This window comes from Lagopus muta, chromosome 1, assembly GCF_023343835.1.
Source record: "Lagopus muta isolate bLagMut1 chromosome 1, bLagMut1 primary, whole genome shotgun sequence".
Classification (NCBI taxonomy): Eukaryota; Metazoa; Chordata; class Aves; order Galliformes; family Phasianidae; genus Lagopus; species Lagopus muta.
Window position 1 is genome coordinate 72,701,251 of NC_064433.1, and position 21,294 is coordinate 72,722,544.

General features: G+C 45.1%; 1 protein-coding gene across 7 annotated transcripts in view; it reads right to left on the minus strand.

Annotated features, from left to right (window-relative positions):
- Positions 1-20,908, minus strand: part of CCND2 (cyclin D2) — a 39,594-nt gene extending 18,686 nt beyond the window's left edge. The window contains exons 1-7 of one of the 7 annotated variants that reach the window (XM_048933895.1): positions 19,570-20,905; positions 18,341-18,561; positions 16,769-16,984; positions 13,947-14,106; positions 12,721-12,777; positions 2,837-2,985; positions 7-1,434 (exon numbers count right to left, since the gene is read on the minus strand). In XM_048933895.1, coding sequence (XP_048789852.1) covers positions 1,402-1,434; positions 2,837-2,985; positions 12,721-12,777; positions 13,947-14,106; positions 16,769-16,984; positions 18,341-18,535 — 810 coding nt within the window. In that variant the 5' untranslated portion in view covers positions 18,536-18,561; positions 19,570-20,905 and the 3' untranslated portion in view covers positions 7-1,401. The other 6 variants (XM_048933892.1, XM_048933894.1, XM_048933898.1 and 3 more) reach the window with 6 other exon arrangements.
- Positions 20,909-21,294: the final 386 nt, after the last annotated feature.

A 21,294-nucleotide genomic window follows, 5' to 3' on the forward strand; every position in this document is an offset into this window, starting at 1 on the left:
CTGACAGTAACCAGAAAAAAAACACAAAAGGAGGTACAGTAGGTAAACCTGTGATTTTATCGCCTGTAGCTTTAATCACCACCAAAACAAGCAACTATGTAAGCAAACAGCTGTGTCCAGCCTTGCTTGAGTATATAAATGTTATCCAAAAAGAGTCCCATGCAGCATGAACTGCAATAGCCTAGTCTAAATGTGAGTAAGGAGCAGATTGCCACAGCAAAGACTACATCAGAAAGCAATGATCAGATGCTGCAAGGTAAGGATAGGAAATGCCCTTCCCCGTACTGTGGAGGAATCCAGGTAAATACAAGTGTTTTGCAAGATTCCAGTTATGTAGCCCGTGTGCCCCTTGTGTTGAGCCTGCTTACCCTCACCTAAAACTTGAGTATGATCAGCAGCATGTTGTCTCTGAAAGCCAGACTTGTCCACAATGAAGATGAGCTAGGAAAAAGATCCATGTGGCTGCATGGGGAAACTGAAGACTATCCTAAACAACTCCCTGACATCTCCAGAAAGACAGAACTCAATGGTTGATCAAAACCTACTAAATACAACAGAGAGAAACACGGACTACCCTAGCATCTCCCCTCTGACAAGTGAAAATAGTTTCAGACATTTATCTGGAGTGCACGGGTATGGAACATGGTCTAGTGATGGAAAAATTGCATCTTTAAAGTTCTCTGACTCAGACAACACTGGCTATTCTTAGAAGCCAAGCAACTCCCCATCACCAACTTCAAAACAAGAACAGATGGTCTTTCCCTCATATTTAAATTAGATGAGTCCCAGGATGGGGTTTGAAATACAAGGACATAAATGGTTGTGGGGCACACTTCAGTAAAAATGAGCATGAAAACAAGAAGCAGTCAAGGAGTCCATTTCACCTTGCTTTTCCATGTAACAAGCAAAATCAGGATAGTTCCAATCTTTCCAAAACTCCGAAACATTCAGACTACTGGTAGTTCCACAAGCTCTCAATGGACAGCAGCAACAGTTTTCCTTATTATTAGGATATCCACGAATATTACCAAAAGCAGCACTCATATTAACAAGTCTCAAGTCTTTTATAAATCTTAATCTTCCTTTATCCAATTTTCTCATGTCCACTCACATCTGTTAACTTGATATCTAGAGTCTAGAGTCCTTCCTGACATTTGCTGGATGCTGCATCCCAAGCTTACCACATTACATCCAATCAAACACCCAAGTAGAAAATTTCAGTCAGCCAATAACTGCCAATTTTAATAACTGGTAATTCTTGTTTTCTAAATATATTAAGTAAACTTTATAGATTTTCTTGCTCTAAATGGAACAACCATACAAATGAGTGCTATGCATTACTTGCATAGGGCCATGAAGTCTGAACTGTTATATAGGATTCTTCTTGCGTGCTTCTGCTGTTTACTGCAATGTACCACCACTGCTCCTCCATGCCTATAAAAATGGCACAAAAAGGCAAATCACCTATGCGAAATTTTCACTTGAAATGAGTGTATATTTAATTTCAAAAGCTACATGATTTACATTACAAGCATTCAGAATTGGTAATGTTTCTTTTCCTTTGCAAAACTCACTTTCAACCAGAAGAAAAGGGAAGACCTAGAAATGCACTTTAAAATTAGACTCAGCTCACCTAAAGAAAGAAAAAAACTGAAATTCTTCCCTTTCAGTTAAACTGGAATATTTTAGCCCAAATTTAGAACATTTGTTTAAAAAAAAAAACAAAAAAAAACCCACCAATTTTCTCTTCACAACGTTATTACAAATCTAATAATTGCACAGAATATCTACTCCACAAGCTGTAAGAGGATTTATGCTGAACACAGGTTAAGGATTAAGGGTTAAGGACACATTGGTAACTGATAATTTTATGGTAAGTATTTTATTTGTGACCTGCCTTCCATTAGGTCTCACTCGTTTTCTTTCAGGTGTATTTCAACATGGCAAAACTTGTCAGGCTATCAACAGATTAAACTCATGTTTTCCACAGACCAAGGAACATGGATTTGCAGTAGCACAGACTCTACCTCCCATGGCCCACTACCAACGTAGCAACGCAACTGGAGAGTTACCACTCCTAGTAAAGGTGATCTGAGCATTCCCTTTTAGTCCTCCCAGCTCAGTCTATCATGCAGACCTGCCTGGTTTGCATTTTTCATATGTACTCACTAAATCACTTTTCAGGCACTACTGAATCAATATCAGATTCACCTCCCTATTGACAAAAGGACTTCCTGACAATCTGAAGCATTGATTTCTTAAAATGAGTGCTTACAATGAGGTTAGAGACAGAAATCCAGACAGCTTGGGTCGTACCCACCTCCTGCTATGCTGGTGCTGGAGGATTAGCTCAGTATTCTCCTCCTTTATGCCAAAGATTTTTGGAAGGTATCCCAGTGAGGGTCAGAACAGCAGTTTCAAGACTGGGAGCGCAGGCCTGCTGTTCCTGTGCACATACTAGTTTACCTTAAGCTATAGGGAGATGCTGTCTGCTATTCTACATCAGAGCCCTACGGCACTAAAGGTGACTGCTCCCCTATAACAAGCCTCAGCATCAGTCACGGTGGATAGAGTAGGCCCAAGTACAAGATGAGGCAAAGCAGGCTTTACTCACAAAGCTGCTGAACAGAACATGATGATGAGGAGTGATTCCCATGAGGTCAAGGAGCTCTGGACATCCAGAGGTCTTCCAGCAAGGTGTCCACTTGCAGTAGAACTCCCCCCCCCTCCCCTTCACTCCACTGGGCTCTCAGGATCAGGCCCAGTTTGATGGACAGCTCAGTTTTTCCACAGGGTTCTCAGAAGTGAAACAAGAACAGGAATCCATGACACTCACCACATCTGTGCTTGTAATCTTGGCCAGAAAGTCTGTTAGGCTGTCACCAGAGAGCGATCTGTCCCCATCATCAAGCTGAAGGCCACAGATGGCTGCTCCCACACTTCCAGTTGCTATCATTGATGGTGGGTACATGGCAAAGTTAAAATCTGTAAGAACAGATCTGGGAATTAGTCCAAGCCCAGACCAGAAAAGCTGTAGAACAGAGGCATCAACATAAAAGCCACACCCAAGAGTAAAAACGTAGAAAAACTCCTGGGTCTGACTGAGCTCATTAGTCACACTACTCATCACAAGTAGTCAAAGGAGATGAAACAGATCTGCAAATTAAGATGGAAATGCAGTTTAGTCTTTTATTCTCATTGATGCATAAAGAAAATCTGGAAAATTTTCAACAGTCTTAGTTAAAAAAAAAAAAAAGGAAAGAAGAGAAAGGCTTTCTGTAATCAACATCAGAAATTTGGATCTTAGTCACATTAGAGCTCCATGTATAAATAGAAAACTAACTGGAATAAGGTTTCAAAAAACAATGAACTAAGATTTTAAATCACATCAAATTTAAAGACTTGATTAACTCAAGCATTTAAAGAGCTGTTTGGGAAAGAGATTTTAATTAACAGTTCATCTTTACTACTCTATGTTCAGTACCTTTGCAATTAGCAAATGAGAATACTTACAGCTATGCCATCAAAGAAAAAACAAATGCCACATTTGTTTCTTAAAAAATAATAATAATGACAAGTTGAAAGGCATTTCAAAACTTCTCACCTATCTGTGGAAATTAGGAGATAAATGAAAATTAAATTGAATGCTCTTGTGACCTTTATAAGGCAACCTTGTGTTTTATCCTGCTGTAGGCACTGGCTTACCTGTACTTCTTTCACCTAACATGATCCTCATTTTTTCTAGATTACAAATACCTTCCTAACATAAAACTTAGTTTGCAAGTTGTTTTAATCAGCAATAGCTCATTAATAGCTATTGCTGATTAATAGCTTCTCTACCAATTTTCCATTGGAGGAGGAGAAAGAAATCCAAGCAATATCTAGTACAAAAAAAAAAAAAAAAAAAAAAAAGCTCTTGATGCATTCAGTCTACTTATACAGTCACATGGATACTAAAAACTGCCCTTCTGCTTAGGACACGTGCCAAGTCTTCTCTATTTAGCTAGCATAAATACTGTAATTCTGATGATTTCTGTATGACTGCAGAAGTTTTAAACAGAGCTTTTTTCTCCCTCAGTCTCCCAAATGCTTAGGTGGCAGACAGTAGAACAGTTGTGGAGATGTCATACTGTTCTCCAGGCTAAAGTACGTCCCTGGCATCCACGAGAAACAGAGAAAACTGTGATTCTGGTGATAACATTTACCCACAGGGACAGGAGAATGGATGTCAGAACTAGGGAAATAAAGGAAAGAGCTGAAATCCTCACACAGACTTACCTGACTCATGAAGCCACTAAAAGACAACTACTTGCAGGTCACAGCTGCACAGAAATGACTCTTTCACACACAAAAACTGAGCTCAGAAGACATCACGCTCAGATACTTCTGAATGAGCAAATTCCCACTAACAGAACCAGTTAGTATGAACTATTATTATTACAAAAACAATAATTATACTGTAGTAGTGTATATACAGGAAAGCTGATGGACTTGACAATTTTTATATTGCCCTAATTAACAGTTAAGTCAGCAGGAGAGCCTTGACCCTTACTTGTCAGTACTGGACACAGTCCAGTGAGAGCTCATCTCAGTGCTCATCACAAATCACAACACTAATGTTCAGAGAATTACAATCCCACCGTCAAAATCAGCGCTTCATATTTGCCTCACATAAATTCATCCTGCAGAGGAACCGCTCAGTCTGTAAATATGTGGTGTAAACAAACAGTGCTGCCAGATACATATAGCACAAGCATTCCCAGAACATGCTATCCTCAGTGCTTCTGCCCATTACAGTTCTTTTTGAGCCATTCCCCAAGAATATGTAATAAATACAGTGAGATCTTAAGCAGAACTCACTACTTCTTCCGACAAGACATCTTGCTCAAAACAGCCTTGGCTTTTAAGACATCCTGTCTCTTTTCACTTTCTAGAGGGCCTAGGTCTTGAATCTGATGACTGTTGCAGCAGCTCATTCCTGCACAAACTCACCCACAGACTGGGCAGCTAGTGGCTCTGTGGAAGAAGCATGGGCCTCCAGTTTACAAAGTGCAACCGTGAAAATCAGGAATGATTCCAGGACTCCAATAAACAGGTATTTCTGTAAAGTACGTAAACATTTATATGTTTGAATGACTGTCCAGAAGGCTCTGGGAACTCCTAATTGGCAAGGCTGTACCTTGAATATTGTGTTCAGTTTTAGGACCCTCACTACAAGAAAGACATTGAGGCCCTGGAGCATGTTCAGAGAAGGGCAACAAAGCTGGTCTAGAGTGTGGAACACAAATATTACAAGGAGCAGCTGAGAGAACTGGGGTTGTTTAGTTTGGAGGAAGCTCAGGTCATTGTCTCAACAATCTGAAAGGAGGTTGTAGCGAGGTGAGGGTTGGTCCCATTCTGCCAAGTAACTAGTGATAGGACCAGAGGTAATGGTTTCAAGGCACGCCAGGGAAGTTTGAGGTTGGATGTTCAGAAAAAAAAAAAAAAAAAAAAAAAAAAAAAAGAAAAAACAACCAACATTCTCAGAAAGGGTAGTGAGGTATTGGAACAGGCTGCCCAGGAAGATGTTACAGTCACCATTTTTGGAGTTTTCCAAGAAAAGGGCAGATGCAACACTAACTACATAATTTAGTGGAATGGTGGTGATGTGTTGATGATTGGACTAGATGATTTAAGTAGTCTTTCCAACCTTCATGATTCTATGATCACGGCCTTCCAATACTAAGAGAAAGCTTGTAACAGGAGAAAATCCAACTGTTTTTTACACAGGTGGCTAGTGAGAGGACAAGGGGAAACGGTTTTAAACTAAAACAGGGGAGATTCACTGGGAGGGTGGTGAGGCACTAGAACACGCTTGCCAGAGAAGCTGAGGATGTCCCCCACCAGAGGTGTTCAAGGCCAGGTTGTACAGGGCCCTGGGAAAACTGACCTAGCAGCTGACAGTCCTGCCCACAGAAAAGTGGAGTGGAACTAGATGATTTTTAAGGTACCTTCCAAGCCATGCCATTCTGTAATTCATTCAGCCCCTGAAGCAAGTAAAAAGTGTTTATAAAATTGAAAAATATTCAAGCAACATTTATGGGTCCCAAGAACATTTTCCCACAGAGTGACTCATGAGTGAATCCACTAATTTATATAGAAAGGAATTAGGGAAGGAGATATCTTCACAGATCTGCTTCCACTCTTGTACATGCTGCAATTGCTTGGGTTTAGTGTCCCCAGGTTAAGCCCTCGACTGGGAACAATGAGTTCAGGCTCTTTGACTTCAGTACATTTCAAATCCAGACACAGCAAGTTGTCATGGGAGCTGATGGCATTACTGGCTGATAACATGCATAACAAAGTAGGCTGCGACACAATACCTGCTTAAGTACCTGTGAGAGTACTGACTTCTATTTGGCAAATCCTTTTGTTCATTAGCAGGAACAACGCCGTGCTTTACCAAGGAGGTGGTGGGATGCATCTCTAGTATTTGATTTTCAGACTTACCAAACTGCATTCTAATTATGCACAAGAACTAGGGAAATACCAGTGACAACAGATTTTCCACAATTTATTCCTCTTTCTTGCAATTTTCAGGTAAGACATTGTAAAAATAAATAAATAAATAAATAACTCTTACAGAGTTTGGATGGTCTGTACAGTAGCTACAATGCAGCAGGTAAGAATAAAATGCCTCCACTGCAACCCAACATTCATGCCAGCAACAGGGAAACAGATCCTCCTGAAGGCCCAGATGCCCACATCCTTGCGAGTACTTCCACAACACAGCATTACTCAAGGTGTCTGGCAGGGAAGAAAAGAGTAATGGGGGATGCTTATGCTGTGCACCCAATGAATCACAAAATGTCAGTGATTGGAAGAGACCTGAAAGATTACCTAGTCCAATCCCCCTGGAGGAACAACTAGATTAGGTCACACAGCAATACGTCCAGGTGGGTTTTGAATGTCTCCAGAGAAGGAGACTCCACAACTTTTCTGGGCAGCGTGTTCCAGTGTTCTGTTACCCTTACTCTGAAGAAATTTTTTCCTCATATTTATGTGGAACCTCCTATGTTCCACTTGCATCCACTGCTCCTTGTCCTATCACCAGATGTCAAATCAGTGCTCAGTACAGCTCAAGCCACATGTCCAGCACCCCCTTCGAACTTCCTTGGCTCCCAGAAGCTTACATTAGGATCTCCATATTACGTGAACACTGGTTTTTCTTTTATACCTAAAAGTTACACACTCCCAAAAACCGTCTTCTAGGAAGCCAAATAAAAGAGCCACAGTGCCCCTGCCAACTAGCACTGCTGTAGGTCGGCTTCCACGTGGGGTCACATGAGAACATTTCTATGCCCAGTAACCTTGTTAGTTCCCTTAATGTCATTCATAATGCAAATGAGACAGCAAGCAAATGGCCAGAGGCCCAGACTGACTAAAGCTCAGCATCCTGAAAGTCTTACATTGCCTCTAGCTCTAAACTAACTTCCCTCCATAACAAGCACCATAAACTTGGCTATCAAAGCTACACATGCCCAGCCTTTGTTGTACAACAGGCAGCGATTTGTATCACTCGCCCCTATTTTTAGCATATTAATTAACTAATGCAACTGGTGAGGCAAGTGTCTCCAAATGGAGAGTGTGGCACCATTGTCTGAAGTCATCACCTCATCTTACGCTATTGAAAATCATGACAGTGACCCTCCTGCTGATATGAATTTAACCTGACATGCCCATAAAGGGATGGGGGGGGTGGTGGACCAATTTTGTGCACATGGTTCTCCAGATCACCCTGGACCCTATTAGTGCAGAAAGAGCTCATTGAAAGAAAAGAAGCCACATTGTGCTAGGCCACCTAGAGGGTTGAATAGAAAAAGCTGAGGAAAAGAGCAGGCAGTGGAACAAAGGCATTAATTAACATATTTCCATATTCAAACAAAGTAATAACTACGTGAAATGTTTTTCAAGGTGCAATGAAAGCAGAAGTATTAAGCACCATATCTGATGGGATGCAAAAGCCCTCCCCAAGTCTCTTACATTTTATCAAGAAATTCCAAACAAGCTTTTTTTACATGTCATTTTAGATTATAATCCCCATACCCCAATTCCTCAGTTATAACTCAAATCTTGCCATCCTTACAGGTAAACCCACCCCCAGACTTACAGGACAAAAGCTGGTCCTGACATTTAAGAAAAAAAATAAAAATAAAAAATAAAATAAAAGGGAGGAGAGGATTTAAAATATTTGGCTTTTAGACATGTATTTTCACTTAAAACTCTTGCTGGTGCTGATAAAATCTGAATTAGAGAGAGAATCTTATAAAAAGAACTTCTTACAGGACACCCAAAATCAGGCTATGAGCTAGATCTCTCTTTCAGATGCACACATAACCCTGGCTAATGCAAACCCAGTGCCTGCTCTCAAGACATAGCACTGACTTTTAACTTTGCAACTCTACATCAAAATACAGAAGTCTTGCTGAAAGTAAGAGAGGTAGCACAACAATGTCTAGTCTAAGAAAATAGAAACATTCAAACACTTCAAGGAAAGAAATGGCTTTTTAGAAAGCAGGATTTGTTTTGCCTTCTATTATCCCCAGGTAATAAGCACAGTGAACCATCTTCATCTCCAACTGTATCTTTTTTTTCCTTGAAAGATAATAAAAATCTAGTCCAACCTTGCACAACCCTTTGACTTCTACAGGCAATTTCAGGGCTGGAAAGAAAAAAAAAAGTATAAGAAACAGCATCATTTGAAAGACAGCCAGCTATGGACCAGACAGCCAGAACAAATCAGGGTACCTAGACAGACATTCTTCTTTCAAACAGTATGCTCTACACCAACGTATGCACATGCCAAGAATGTTTTTTCCACACATGCAGCAAATGTGACAAATAGTCAGGTACCCTGCAAAGAACAGTTGAGCTATTTTGCTGGCTCACTCCTGCAAGCAGATCCAGTGAACTTCACTATGTATCTAAATCAGGAAAATCAGAAGTTGGCAGTCAGACTAAAGGATACAACCAGAGGCGGGAACTCAGAGTTGCCTGTGCAAGAAAACTGCTAGAAGGAAAAGTACATCAACAACACGCTGAACATCCTCAGTGTGCCAAGATCAGGTGCAAACTCCACCTTCTTACAATGACCTCTGTTACTGCTCTGGCTGCAGGCCATTATTTTAACAGCCAGCATTCATCCCTAGAATTTGACAGAGGCATTTGCAGCTCTGCAAACAAACAGCACAGGAAACTCCTGTCTTGAAAACAGTTCTTAAGGATGGGAGAAAAGAAAATTTAAAGAATGGCGTGTTAAGTCCATCAGGAGAACAGAATGATGACAACCAACAATATCCATCTATAAACTGCTATTTAAATGCTTACATCCCAATTTCACCTAGCCTTGAACTTTATCCAGCCAGTGATATTACCATGAGGAAAAGCATGAATTTTCATTTTAGGAGATAAGTTTAAAAACAAAAAAAATCATAGGAAAACAATATACGCAATGCTTTTGATTCTTGCCTGGTTTGATCCAAGTGCATGCACTTTCTATCAGCTGCTTTCAAAAAAAAGCACATGAACACTTGTTCACATGCTTTTTTGAATGCAGTTGGTAGATTCTTTTTTCCTCTTGCTTTTGTACTTCACAATGCACAGAATTTTTTTCCCCAGTGTTAACTATTACTGCTTTTAAAGGCATAATCAGCTGACTCCTTAGCACTTCAAAAAATGTTACACCAGTGCCAAGTATAACCAAAGAAAAGACTATTAAGTAAAATAGGATGCAGATGTAAGTGCTCCTTTCCTTCGAGGTAGGTGGGAGGGCAGACATTTAATTCTACTCATGGGCTATAGTAATGCTAAAAAGATTGGCCTTGGTATGAATGTAATTAAACCATCCTAGATGCTCATGCTATCTCACAACCCAAGTGAGATAGAGACTGGAAAACATGCTGAGCACTTTACATAAGCAAGTATATGAGCACTCAACACAACACGCTCATTAGTTGATGATAAACTATTTCTGAACAACTATTTTTTATGATTATTTTAATTTGTTCTACAAATTCAATATGATAACTTAATCAAGATCATGATTACATTTAGCACTTAAGCCATCAGAAGGTCAGAACTGCAACAGGTAGGAAGAACAGTAACTTATCTGACAGCACAGGAATTCTGCCAGCATGTCAGCAAAGGCTCTTTTCCTTCATCTTCTTCCGCCTCATCCTCCCCAGCCAGATGGTTCTGCAACTTAAGGAGTGGTTCTGCCCACTCAAGTACACCCCAGGCCCTGCCTACTTGCTGATGGACCAGTAATGGCTTTTGCAGCTTCACTCTGACAGAGAGCTTGATATACTAATATGAACTGACCTTCCCAGGAACAAGCAAACTGTCTTTTGCCTAGCAATAAAATCATGAGGATTATTCTTTCTTCTGACACGTGTCATGCAAGAACTATTTATGCAACTACTATTACTTCACAACACTTATTTTCCTTCTATGAGTCTGATCCACTTAAAGTCTCTGTGGACTTTTTTTTTTTTCCTCTCTCTGTGAAGAGCAGATCCCAACTAAAACATGTAGTGCATTTCACGTTCTGCAGGGACCGAACCTAAAATGTCTCACATTGGCTAAAAAGGAAAGAATGCACAGCACATTGCCCAGCAGGAGTCCTGAGAACCTCTTGGTGTTACACAGCATTCCATGTGGTTATCCTCCAGGTCACCAGGATTAGGGGAGTAATTGCAGTCTTTGCTCACACAACACTTCCATTGCATTGATTTTCACAGAACTTCTGTCTGATTTGGTCCAGAAGTAAACAAACAAACAAAGACCCACATACATGATGGGGAGGGAACAGCAAACAACACGTTTCACCCTTTTTAGCTTTCAAGCATAGATGGTTAAAGCCCCAGAAACAGTGGGCAGATATCTAGCACACACTACAAAACTGGCTTAAAACTGAAATACAAAAGCAAAAGTCCACACAAAAGAGATGAGTCTAGAGATCTATACAGTTGCCTTCTGTCTCTGAAAATCTGCAGTGCTTTCTGCTTTCAAGTTTTATATACCATTCACATAAAATGCCGAAAATCTGCTCACTGTTATTAGCTTCTCCATTGCTGCCTGTGCCCAGAAATGCACAGTTCCTCTTACTGGAAGCCTGGTTTGCCTCTCCTCCCTCAAAATCCATTCCTTCGCCAGTCCATAGACACAAAAAGCTATCCTCTGCCAAAACAGTGCCATGTACAGCCTCCATCGTGACAGCTTAGCACAGGGAAGCTGTCAGACATCTCTAATGCTGCACAACCTAAAAGAAGAAAGAATAAAAGGCAAGCTGAAGTGGTGGAGACGAGGAACAAACGGTCTTCCTCCTGTCTCCAATGTGGCAAGTCAGGTATATAGCTCTGCAGTCAGGACATTTCCTGATCCTCCAGGTACAACTCTGCAACTTGAAACACATGAAATGGGCCCATGGCATGAGCAATGAACGATAAAAAGTTACTAACAGATATAGCTAGGATAAGAGCGGTAAAGAGATGTGACTCTGGAGGTCAAAATAATGATTTCTCTTGGGCTTGCAAATAAGTAGGATCCTCTTAATCTGAAACAGAGGTAAGCATCTGGTTTTACTATACAGTAAATGCAGAGAGTCTGTTTGCAGCTCTCAGTGCCTTTAAGATTCACAAGATTCCTGAAGAAGATTTTAGCTTACAGCAGTAGCCACTAGCAGGGTAAGAAAATGAATGATGTTGTGAAAGACAAGCATGTGTCAGCACATCCTGACACATCTGAACGCTGTTACTGTGCAGTGAGTGAGTGAAGCAGCTTCAAGAAAGCTGTCCTATGTACAGTCAGTTCCCAGACAAAAGACTATGCTCTCCCTCACTCAGCAGTATCCTGCTGGCACAGATGCTGCTTTACAAACACAGGCAGACCTAGTCCAGGGGTGTTCTTCACTGCCAGACACTTCCAGAGGAGAACGAGGCTTCAGAAAGCACTGCAACAGTAGGGCAGGGGAAAGAGAAAACCTCTTGTTCAGAGAATATGCTTCTGTCTTGCCTAGAAGTAGTATGTTCAGATGGAACTAACAGCAAGGAGGGTCACGCTCCAGTTTAAGTCATGCTCATGTGAATCGTTACTCACTACAATGAATGGGCAGAGAGGCACAGAGAGAAAAATGCAGAGACTGAAAAACTACTGGAGAGCAGAAGTCGTCACACTGAGATGAATCAGGACGTAAAACGAGAGACACTACTGAGCTCAAGACTGAAGCCATTAGCCAACCATTGAGACCAGGTCTAGTAATGCTTAAGAATCAAAAACAGGCTCGACACATGCATGGAAGGAGCAAGGGAAGTCTGTCATGTCACGTCATATGTCAAAGGAGGTCATCTAGCTGAAAGAATGCAAATGGAGAAACGAAACAACAGGCTTAATCCAAGCTGGCAGAGAGCAGAAGCTCTCAGGGAGAAAGGGAAAGAAGAAATAGAGTGGCTGATGAAGAGAGCTTCATAACAAATAAGAGGAAAAAAAGGAAATAACAACTGGATCTGGAAATAAGATTGGTAAGAAGGGTCTTTTTTCCACATAGGAGAGTAAGAACAGTATTGAAAAGAGTAGGGTAGCATTAAGTGGGCAGGGAGAGAATGCAAAGCCAGTATGAAGCTGATGTAATCGATTAATTTTAAAGTAAAATGCTAATTAGGCCAGAGATATCTGATGGCTTACCAAGATTGATCCTGTAGATTTGGAGCAGTATTTCTAATGAGCTCCATGTCCTTCTGCCTGAAAGGGATCACACAACAGTGGGAAAAAAAGGGAAAGCTACAGCACTGCAGTAACTGAAATGTTAATCACCCTAAAGCAGTCCAAATTAGCATTCTTTAAAACATATCAGCTGAGGTAGCAAAAACTGGCCTACATTGCAAAAACAGTCTCTACATCTCAAACACCAAAAAGCAGGCATATTGGTAAGCAGTTATGCATCTGTATTACCCAAAAGCTGTAGCTGATCTTCCTTTTCCCTCTGTAAATACCCAGTGGGAAATGATTCTCTCATAACTGCACAACAAGTTCCCATCACAAAAGACTAAGCATATCAAACTGTAGAGAACCTACACATTAAGTCATGTACTACCCCGAAACACCCCTGTAAAACATAGCATGCTGCCCATCCGCTCCAGATTTAGCTCCTGTGAAAGTCTAATATGGTTAATCATTCCAATGAAAATTAGGGTACATTTAGCTTTTGTATACAAGAAAAAAAAAAAGAAAAAAAAAAAAACAGAAAAAAAACCCAGAATCTTACAGATAAATATCTAGTAATTGTTTCCATGGAATAGAGACTTTTGCTCTTACATAACACTTTAGAAACTATGTACAACCAAACACAAGAAAAAAGGAAAACATAGTGGTTCCTTACAAAAGGAGTAGTTTCACTGCTTACTTGAAAACAAGCTTGAGAAAGAATCCTTATGTTCTGGGTTGTTTTTTTTTTTAAATTACTTCTAACATTTGCATTCCCTGTGCTTCAGTAACGTAACAGGCACATTAACTGGACAGGGTCCAGTTAAAGTTATAAAACTTGTCATTAGCCCAAAATGAATGTTACGTCGTGACAGCTTCTACTACTTTGGCTATCCCGTATCTGTTTGTACAAACAACCTGTGGCCCTTTGAAAAGTGTAGTGAATCGGGCAAAACAGAAAATCACACTAATTCAGTCTTACTGGCACCATGCGTTAGTCAGCAGGCACAGAACTGCCGGCACTTTACAGCTCCCCGTTACAAGATCATCAATACACAGCACGAAGGCTTATTTGCAAACAGTCCCAAGAGCAAGAACAGCTCTTTCCACACCACAATAAGGATCCAGAGACGAAAAGTCTTTGTGCCACCAGCAACTCATCTTTCCATCACATCACATGCAGGCATACCCAGAGCACCTTAGCCTACCTGTGGCACAAAGGGCAATGAACGTTTGTGCATGCTTTCGGATCAAAACCAACTTGTCTTTAGGTAGAGGCAGCTTCCGTAGAATGTGCTCAATGAAATCATGCGGGGTGACAGCTGCAAGGTTCCACTTCAACTTCCCCAGTACCACGAGCTCCCATTCCTGCAGGGGGTTAGGGCGGAGAAGACAAGCCGTAAGCAACCTGCAGAAAACACTTTATTTCTCTGATTGTAATTATATCACTACTAAATTGGTTTTGCTCAAACTTTTTTTTTTTTTAGCATGCTCCTACTGCTTTGAAGCTGTTTACTTCATTCTCCACTCCCCATCCCCCCCCATCAACGCTGGAAAAGTTAAACTGTACTGGAAATAATGAGACCTGGCAGCTCCAACCAAGATTTTACTCTTTCTGTATTGTGTTGAATGCCCACCCAGAAAGTTTAGCCTGCAATTACATTCTGACAAGGTCACTGTGGTCCTTTCCTAGTAACTTCTTCTAAATGGCTATAGTTATTCCTTCTTATCATTTAAGGTCCTAGGGATAATGACACAAAAATAATTTACACTCCCTTTCAAAATGGGGGAAATACATTTGATGGCATTCTTTCCAAAAGTGTAGTAAAAAGTTCCTGCAGACAAACCTGGTGGTGCTTAAAGTTCTGCAGAAAGAAAACACTCATTAACACAATCAAGAAGTAGCCTATTTTTAGGGTAAATTATAAACCAATAAATAATGTAGGATCTAACCCCACATTATTTGCATGCCCCAAACTCCAAGTGAAATCAAAGGAAAACTTGGGTGGGTATGTAATTACTGGCCATTCACTACAATGTGACACAGAAGAGATACCTCATCAACAAATGTGATCCTCTTCGCAGGGCTTATATCTACATTTGTAAACGTTTAAAATAAAGTTTTGAATACCTTTCAGCGCCCCAGACTGTGAACAAAACTCAGGCCTCAGCCTTGTCCCTGTCTCACGCAACAACTATCAGTCATTAACTAAATTCCATGCCCTGATTCTTGAGTCTTAATAATGCGTTAGCCTGATGGAACCCAGCATAGCAGGGTGCCCCAGCTAAGTTTGTAGAGTTTCCAAGCCAAAAAAAAAACAAAAAAACAAAAAAACAAAAACACCCAAAAATAAAAGTCCTTTAATTTTGCAGTCGAGGAGACGTCAATAAGGGTTGCTGAGAAACCATAAACATGGACCCTACAATGCAATTTCTGCAGCCATTTCTCTGAATAGATGCCTGCTGTAACAGCAAGTTACTTTCCTATAGACATTCCTCCTGGATTATGGCAAAGCTCACCATAGCTTGGAAATCTCATGTTCATGTAGGTAACAGAGCCTATAAATGTTTTTGTTTTTCTTCTCTTTCTCAGCTTGTGAAACATTTGAACAAAATGGCAATTTATGTAAGCTGAGGACCAGTAATGGGTCCAAATACAACTAACGGGACAGATTCTGATAGGGAAAAGCATAGAAGGCTATGCAGGGAAGTTCTTAAAACAGGCTTCAGTCAATGTGACATAAGAAGAGGTACATTATCACTTCCTTCTCACATGGGACATGACATATTCTGGGGCAGCCAACACCATCTATGGGACATCTGTGACAGCTGTACCAGGGCTTGCAGCCCACAGCCCCTTATTCTACAGATGAGTGAGTTCCTGGCCCCTCCCTGGGGGAATTCTCACTGGCCTCACCAAGTGATTAATTCTGGTGAGATTCAGCTTGCTACACGTAACCAATAGTTCCATGACAAAAAATCTGAGCAATACATCTCACGTACTGGCCCAACACTCATCTAGTACTCTGTAAATGTTAGTTATTCCAACAAATGACTATGATTCTGCTTCCACCCTTCCTGATGTCTATTTTCACCTTGAAGTCTCCAACATCAGTACCAGACAGGCCTGTTAACTTATAGCGTTTAACCAAGCTCAATTTTCACCTCGGAGATAACTGGAAACCAGACCTGCAAGAACAAAGACACAACCTCCTCAACTGTAACAGCACTTGAGGCCAACCCCTATCAGCCACACAGTACCTGGCACCTCAACCTTCCTCGATGACATCCTGCAGCCAAAGTCCCCTCTTGCTGCAGAACGAGAGCAACCGCGCTGCCTCTAACCAGCGCCTCTAACCGCAACACCAGGTGGTACTTCTGCAAGACCCCGGAGGGCAGATGGCTGCGTCTCCCTGCACCGCGCAAGGCCGGCAGGCAGCAGTCGGGGAGCTGGGCGGCCTGGCAGCGCTTCAAGGGATGAAGTCATGCCCGGTTCCGCGTGTCTGCCACCAGGTGGCGAGGAAGCGCCACGCTGAACCGCGCAGCGCCGGTGGCCCCGCGGTGCACGTGTGCGCCCGCGGCCCCGGGGAAAAGGCCCCGCGGCGAGATCCCGGCGCCAGGGTGCAAGGCGTGCGCGCTCGGCAGCTCCGGCAGCCAGCGCGCCAGACAGCGGCACAGTAAAGGGGAGCTGGATACCGCGTGGCGTACAGCTGCGGAGCTAGAGGCGGTGACGGTGACCGCCCCCCCTGCAGTCCCGCCCCTCGGGCACAGCACGCCCGCAGTTTTGGGTCGATCCCTCTGAGTCACGTGGGGGCCTCTAGCACATTTGACAATTCGCAGAAGAGCGTGTGGGAAAAAAAAAAAAAAAAAAAATAGTGGAAAGCGTGATTTTCAAAGAGGGGTGGGCAACAGAGTGGCACGAGTGCCGACTTACTGGGGTGAGGGGGAAAGAAGGAGAAAAGCAGAGAAGGCTGTCAGCGAGTGCTGATGCAGAGAGCGGATGTGCTTGAGGCATAAGGGGGCTGCTTACCAGCAGCTCTTGGGGTTTGATGGAATTGTCCGTGTATATGCAAAGCTTCTCTGCTGTGAGGGGGATTGTCTCTTTTAGCTTGGAGGCCAGGAACATGCACACTGCCCCCAGTAGCTGCAGATGGCACTTTCGAGTGGGCACCACAGCTAAGAATCTGTCCAAGTAATTCATAGCCAGAGGGAAAACTTCTTCTTCACACTTCTGTTCTTCACAGACCTGCAGGCGAGTAGCACGGGTAGGGGGGAGAAAGAGACAAGTAAAAAAATAAACAAATGACTAATCCCACAAAACATACTAGTGCCTTGGCACTTCAGCCCCTCCTGATGTTCTTTACCGGGGAGCTAAATTCTGGGGGAGGGGGATACCTCTGGAGAGGCTGGGAAGGCTTGTCAATCGGCTTTCACATTCCTTTAGTCCATTGAATGAGAAATGAATTCAAGACACTGTGTGGGAGAGCCGAAAAGCCTCATCCAGCTGCAAGCTAGCAGCCTCCGAGATTTTTTTTTCAGTAATTTCGTCATATTTTCAAAAAATCGATAAAAATATCTGAGCCTCTCCAAGGGTCCTAGTTTTGGTGCTGGTGGCATCCCGGGGCGGTCCCCCATCGTTTCCGACAATTGCAAAAATTCCCCCGGGGGGCATCCTCCAGACCCACGCCCGTAAGTCGTCCCGGGGGGGGGAAGGAAGGCCGGGAGAAACGCAGCAAGGGCAAGCTGGGGTGGGGAGAGGCTGAGCAGCTAGAACGCAGAGGAGACAGAAAAAATTATTTCAAAAATTTACCAAAAATTGGAGCCGGCAAGAAAACGCGCCAAATTGCACATGAAAACAGAGCAGGGGGTCCGGTACTCAACCCAGGGAGGTGAGGGGGAAGTTCTGGTAAAAATCCACCCCCTAGAGATCAAAAGGGGCAAATCAGGACGGTGGGGCCAGGGCAAGGCAGTTAAATCCGCGGGGCTCCGGCCCACGATCGCCCTGCGCTCTTCCCAGCAGCCCCCGGCCACGTTGCGGTCCCGGGGCGTGGCGGCAGGGTGCTTCGGGGTGCCCCTTCTTTGGAAGGAATGGGAAGACGGGCTGAGCGCCTCCGAGCAGTTGCATGCAGCTCAATATGGCGAAAAAAAAGGCACGTCTTAACCAGTGCATACGTGGTCGTAAAATACTTGCCGAGCAAAACGTGGGGGGCACTCCTCACCCTCCGTCCCTTGCCCTACCCTGGCTCCCTTTTCCCAAAAGGTCCTCAATCCCAGGCGCTCGCAGCCGGAGACGGCTCATCTTTTTACTTGCAAATGACTTTTCCAACCTCCCCCCCATCCCTTCCTCCCCTCTCGGCACCCCGCTTTGAGCGGCGGCAGCCCCCGGCAGGGCCATTTCACTTCGAGGACTGGGGGATGCTCGAAGCCCCTGCCCCCACCTCAACCCGACGGGTGCTGGGCAGGCTCTGTAGGTGGAGTTAAAAGGCGAGAAAATAGAAACATACACAAAAAGTACAATCCACCGCTACCAGAGGGGTAAATGGGTGTGGGGGGAGAGGACGGGACAGACGTAGGTGCTGCTCGCGGGTCTGCCTGCACCAACCTCCAGCATCCAAGTGGCCACCATCCTCCTCATGAAGGGCTGGATGTCCTTCTGCACGCACTTGAAGTAGGAGCACTGGGGCAGATACCGCTCCTCTATCGTCAGTAAGTTGTGCAAAACACGGTCGTCGTAGAGCAAGCTCGGGTCCGGCAAAGCTCTTCTCATGGGATCCACCTCGCAGCACAGCAACTCCATGTTCCCAAAGCGATCTCCCTCTTACTCTGATGGAAAAGTTTTCACGGGGGGGGGAGAGGGGGGAGGTTGGAGGAGGGGGGGAGAAGGAAGGGGGTGGGGAAAGAAGAAGGATAAAGGAGGAGGGCGGCGGCGTTTCTAGCCCGTTCCTGCCTCCCTTGAAGTTCGTTTGTCCTTCTCTCTTGATTTCTAGCCTAAAGTTGAAGCGAAGTGACGCAAACCACTAGGGCAGGCAGCTCTCGTTATTATGGAGCACTGCAGCTGGTCAGGCGTAACATCAAACGCGGGTCGCTGTTGGTTTTTTTGTGTGTGTTTTTTTCTTTTCCACTCTATAAGCTAACAAGGAACCCGGAGGCCCTCGAACAGGGAGACACATTCACAAACGTCAGTTTCTCTCTCCTATTTTTTTTTTTTTTTTTTTCCAGCGGCCGAACCGAACTTGTTCCACACTTTCCTTCTCCAGGAGCCTGCCTGAATATCTGTACTCCCCTTTTCTGAGAAGCCATGGGCTCCCCCCGCACCCACAGACACTACATGGTTTGTACGCGAAATGCCCTGGTTTGGGTCAGCGCCAGATGCGCGTCCCGGCTCCCCAGGCGCCTTACCCACTCCTCCCCCTTGTACACCCTGACTACGCAGCCATGGGGGCAGAACCTGTTAACTGCAGCCTAACAGCAAATGCGGAAGAAGAGCTCCTTGAAGGGTGAGCGTTCGGCAGCGTTTTCAGGGCGAAATGTAGCGATAATCACACTGTTACTTTCGCCGCTCCATTTCTAGCAGGCGAGCTGCTTTAGCAGCGCACAGTCACAGCGATACAACTTTTAGGAAATGTCGCGGGTGGAGAAGGGAGGGCCGGATGGGGGCAGGGACAGTCCCGCACCGTGCGATTTCACCCCTCCTCACGCCAGCCATGCTCGCCGCTGCCGCCGAGTGCAGCCCACCACGCGCGTCCGCGGCACGGGGCCGACCGCTCACGCTTCATGTCCGCTTTCTGCACGAACCACCTGCCCCAGCCCGCACCTCGCTGCCTCGCCTACCTCTCGGCCGGCGCAAAGCAGCCGCCTGGAAAATGTGTCAACTTTGTGAAGCCTGTGCTGCAGCCCGCTGCGAGGCTGAGGCTCCCGAGGGAGAAGGAGCCGCCCACCGCCGGAGCCGAGCTCCTGGGGCGCGGAGGCGGCCCCGAGGTGCGTGCGGATAGCACGCTGCCGGCAACCGCCCCCACTCCCCGGCGTTGGCTGCTGGTAGGGAAATACCGCCTTAAAAGTGCGAGTGTGGAGTTTAGGGCGCCGCTTCCCCTCCCTCTATTTGCATAGCCAATGGCTCTGGGGCTCTCGCTGCTGCGCGCTCATTGTTACCGGGCAGATTGGATCTTAAGGACGCGTGCTGCCCGATATGGAAAGCAGCCCGAGTGGGCTGGGGGCGAGGTGCAGCTCTTTACCTGGCCGTGCCGGCGGCCCTGGAGCTGCAAGTGGTCGAGGGGGCCCTTTCCAGCTCTCGCTCCTCCGCAGTGGACCAGGAGGAAGAGAGGGAGGGAGGGATGGCATCCCTGGGTTGCATTTCTTCGGGGTGCAGTCACCGAGGCTCCTCTGCAACACCGGTAGGGACGGCCCCGTAGACAGCTTTCTCTTTTGCTCCCATAAAACAAGCGGGGCTCCCATCCCGCGACCCTTCACCTAACGGTAGGCAGCCGGGCCCTCCGTGCGCTGCTGCCGGCATTTTCCCCACGAAATAATTTGCGCGTCTCCCTCTCCTCGTCCCGTCCATGAAGTGAGGGGAGCTTTCAGGCACAGGAGGAACACGGCGGCTGCGGGCATCGTGTGCGGCTCCTTTATTCTTCAAGACGAGTACTCACCGCGCGCTTGGGCAGGGATTCGCCTGCCCGAGGTTGCGTTGTACGACGGTGAGGGGTCCCCCTGTACGTCGGGAGTGGCCAGCAGCGATGTGCTGCGGCGCGTTGAGCTCCGCAGTGAAAGGCTGTTTAACTTCCACCATTCATTTCCCCTTCCTGACTACTCCTGTGAACAGGGAGCGTGTTGTGTCAGCCTAAGTTTTCCTTCTCCAAACTTAAATTCCTAAGTGCTCCCGTCTGACTTTGTAGCCCGACAGTGCAGCGTTTGTGATTTATGCAGGTTTCGAGGGGCAGGATGACGAGTATTCTAACTGTTCGGCACCGACTTCTGAACTGGAGTGATGTCCGGGGTACGGAGAGGACCTGGGGAGCCTTGGGAACCATGCGCCTCACTACAGGGAGGCCGTCACGACCCGCCAGAGAGTCCTGCCTCCCCACCGTTTTGGTTGGGGGAGGGCCCAATTAAAAGAAATATAAATCGCTAAGTCAGTCCACGGAAGCATTTCAGCCCCACACGTGGAGGTGTCGCAGATCTGCAGCCACGTCGGGGTATTAAAAAAAAAAAAAAAAAAAAAAAAAATCACCCACCCCCCCCAAAAAAAAACCTCGGTGCCACGGCTTTTAAGGTCACTAACCGTTCGCAAACGGAAAACGCTGGTCCACTGAAATGAGACCGCACTGCAGGAAGCCGGGGCGATGGCGGGGAGCCCCAGTGGGCCGGGGCGATGCCCAACCGGCGCCGCTGGCTGCGGTATACGCGACGCCGCCGCTTAGCCTTGTCCCCGCGTCCACGTGTGCTGCCGAGCGCATTTGGAGACAACAGATGTTTTTACATGGAGAGATTACCGAGTGCCGTATGTTAAATACCGCTCGCCCTTCAGGAAAAAAAAGAAAAGAAAAGAAAAGAAAAAAA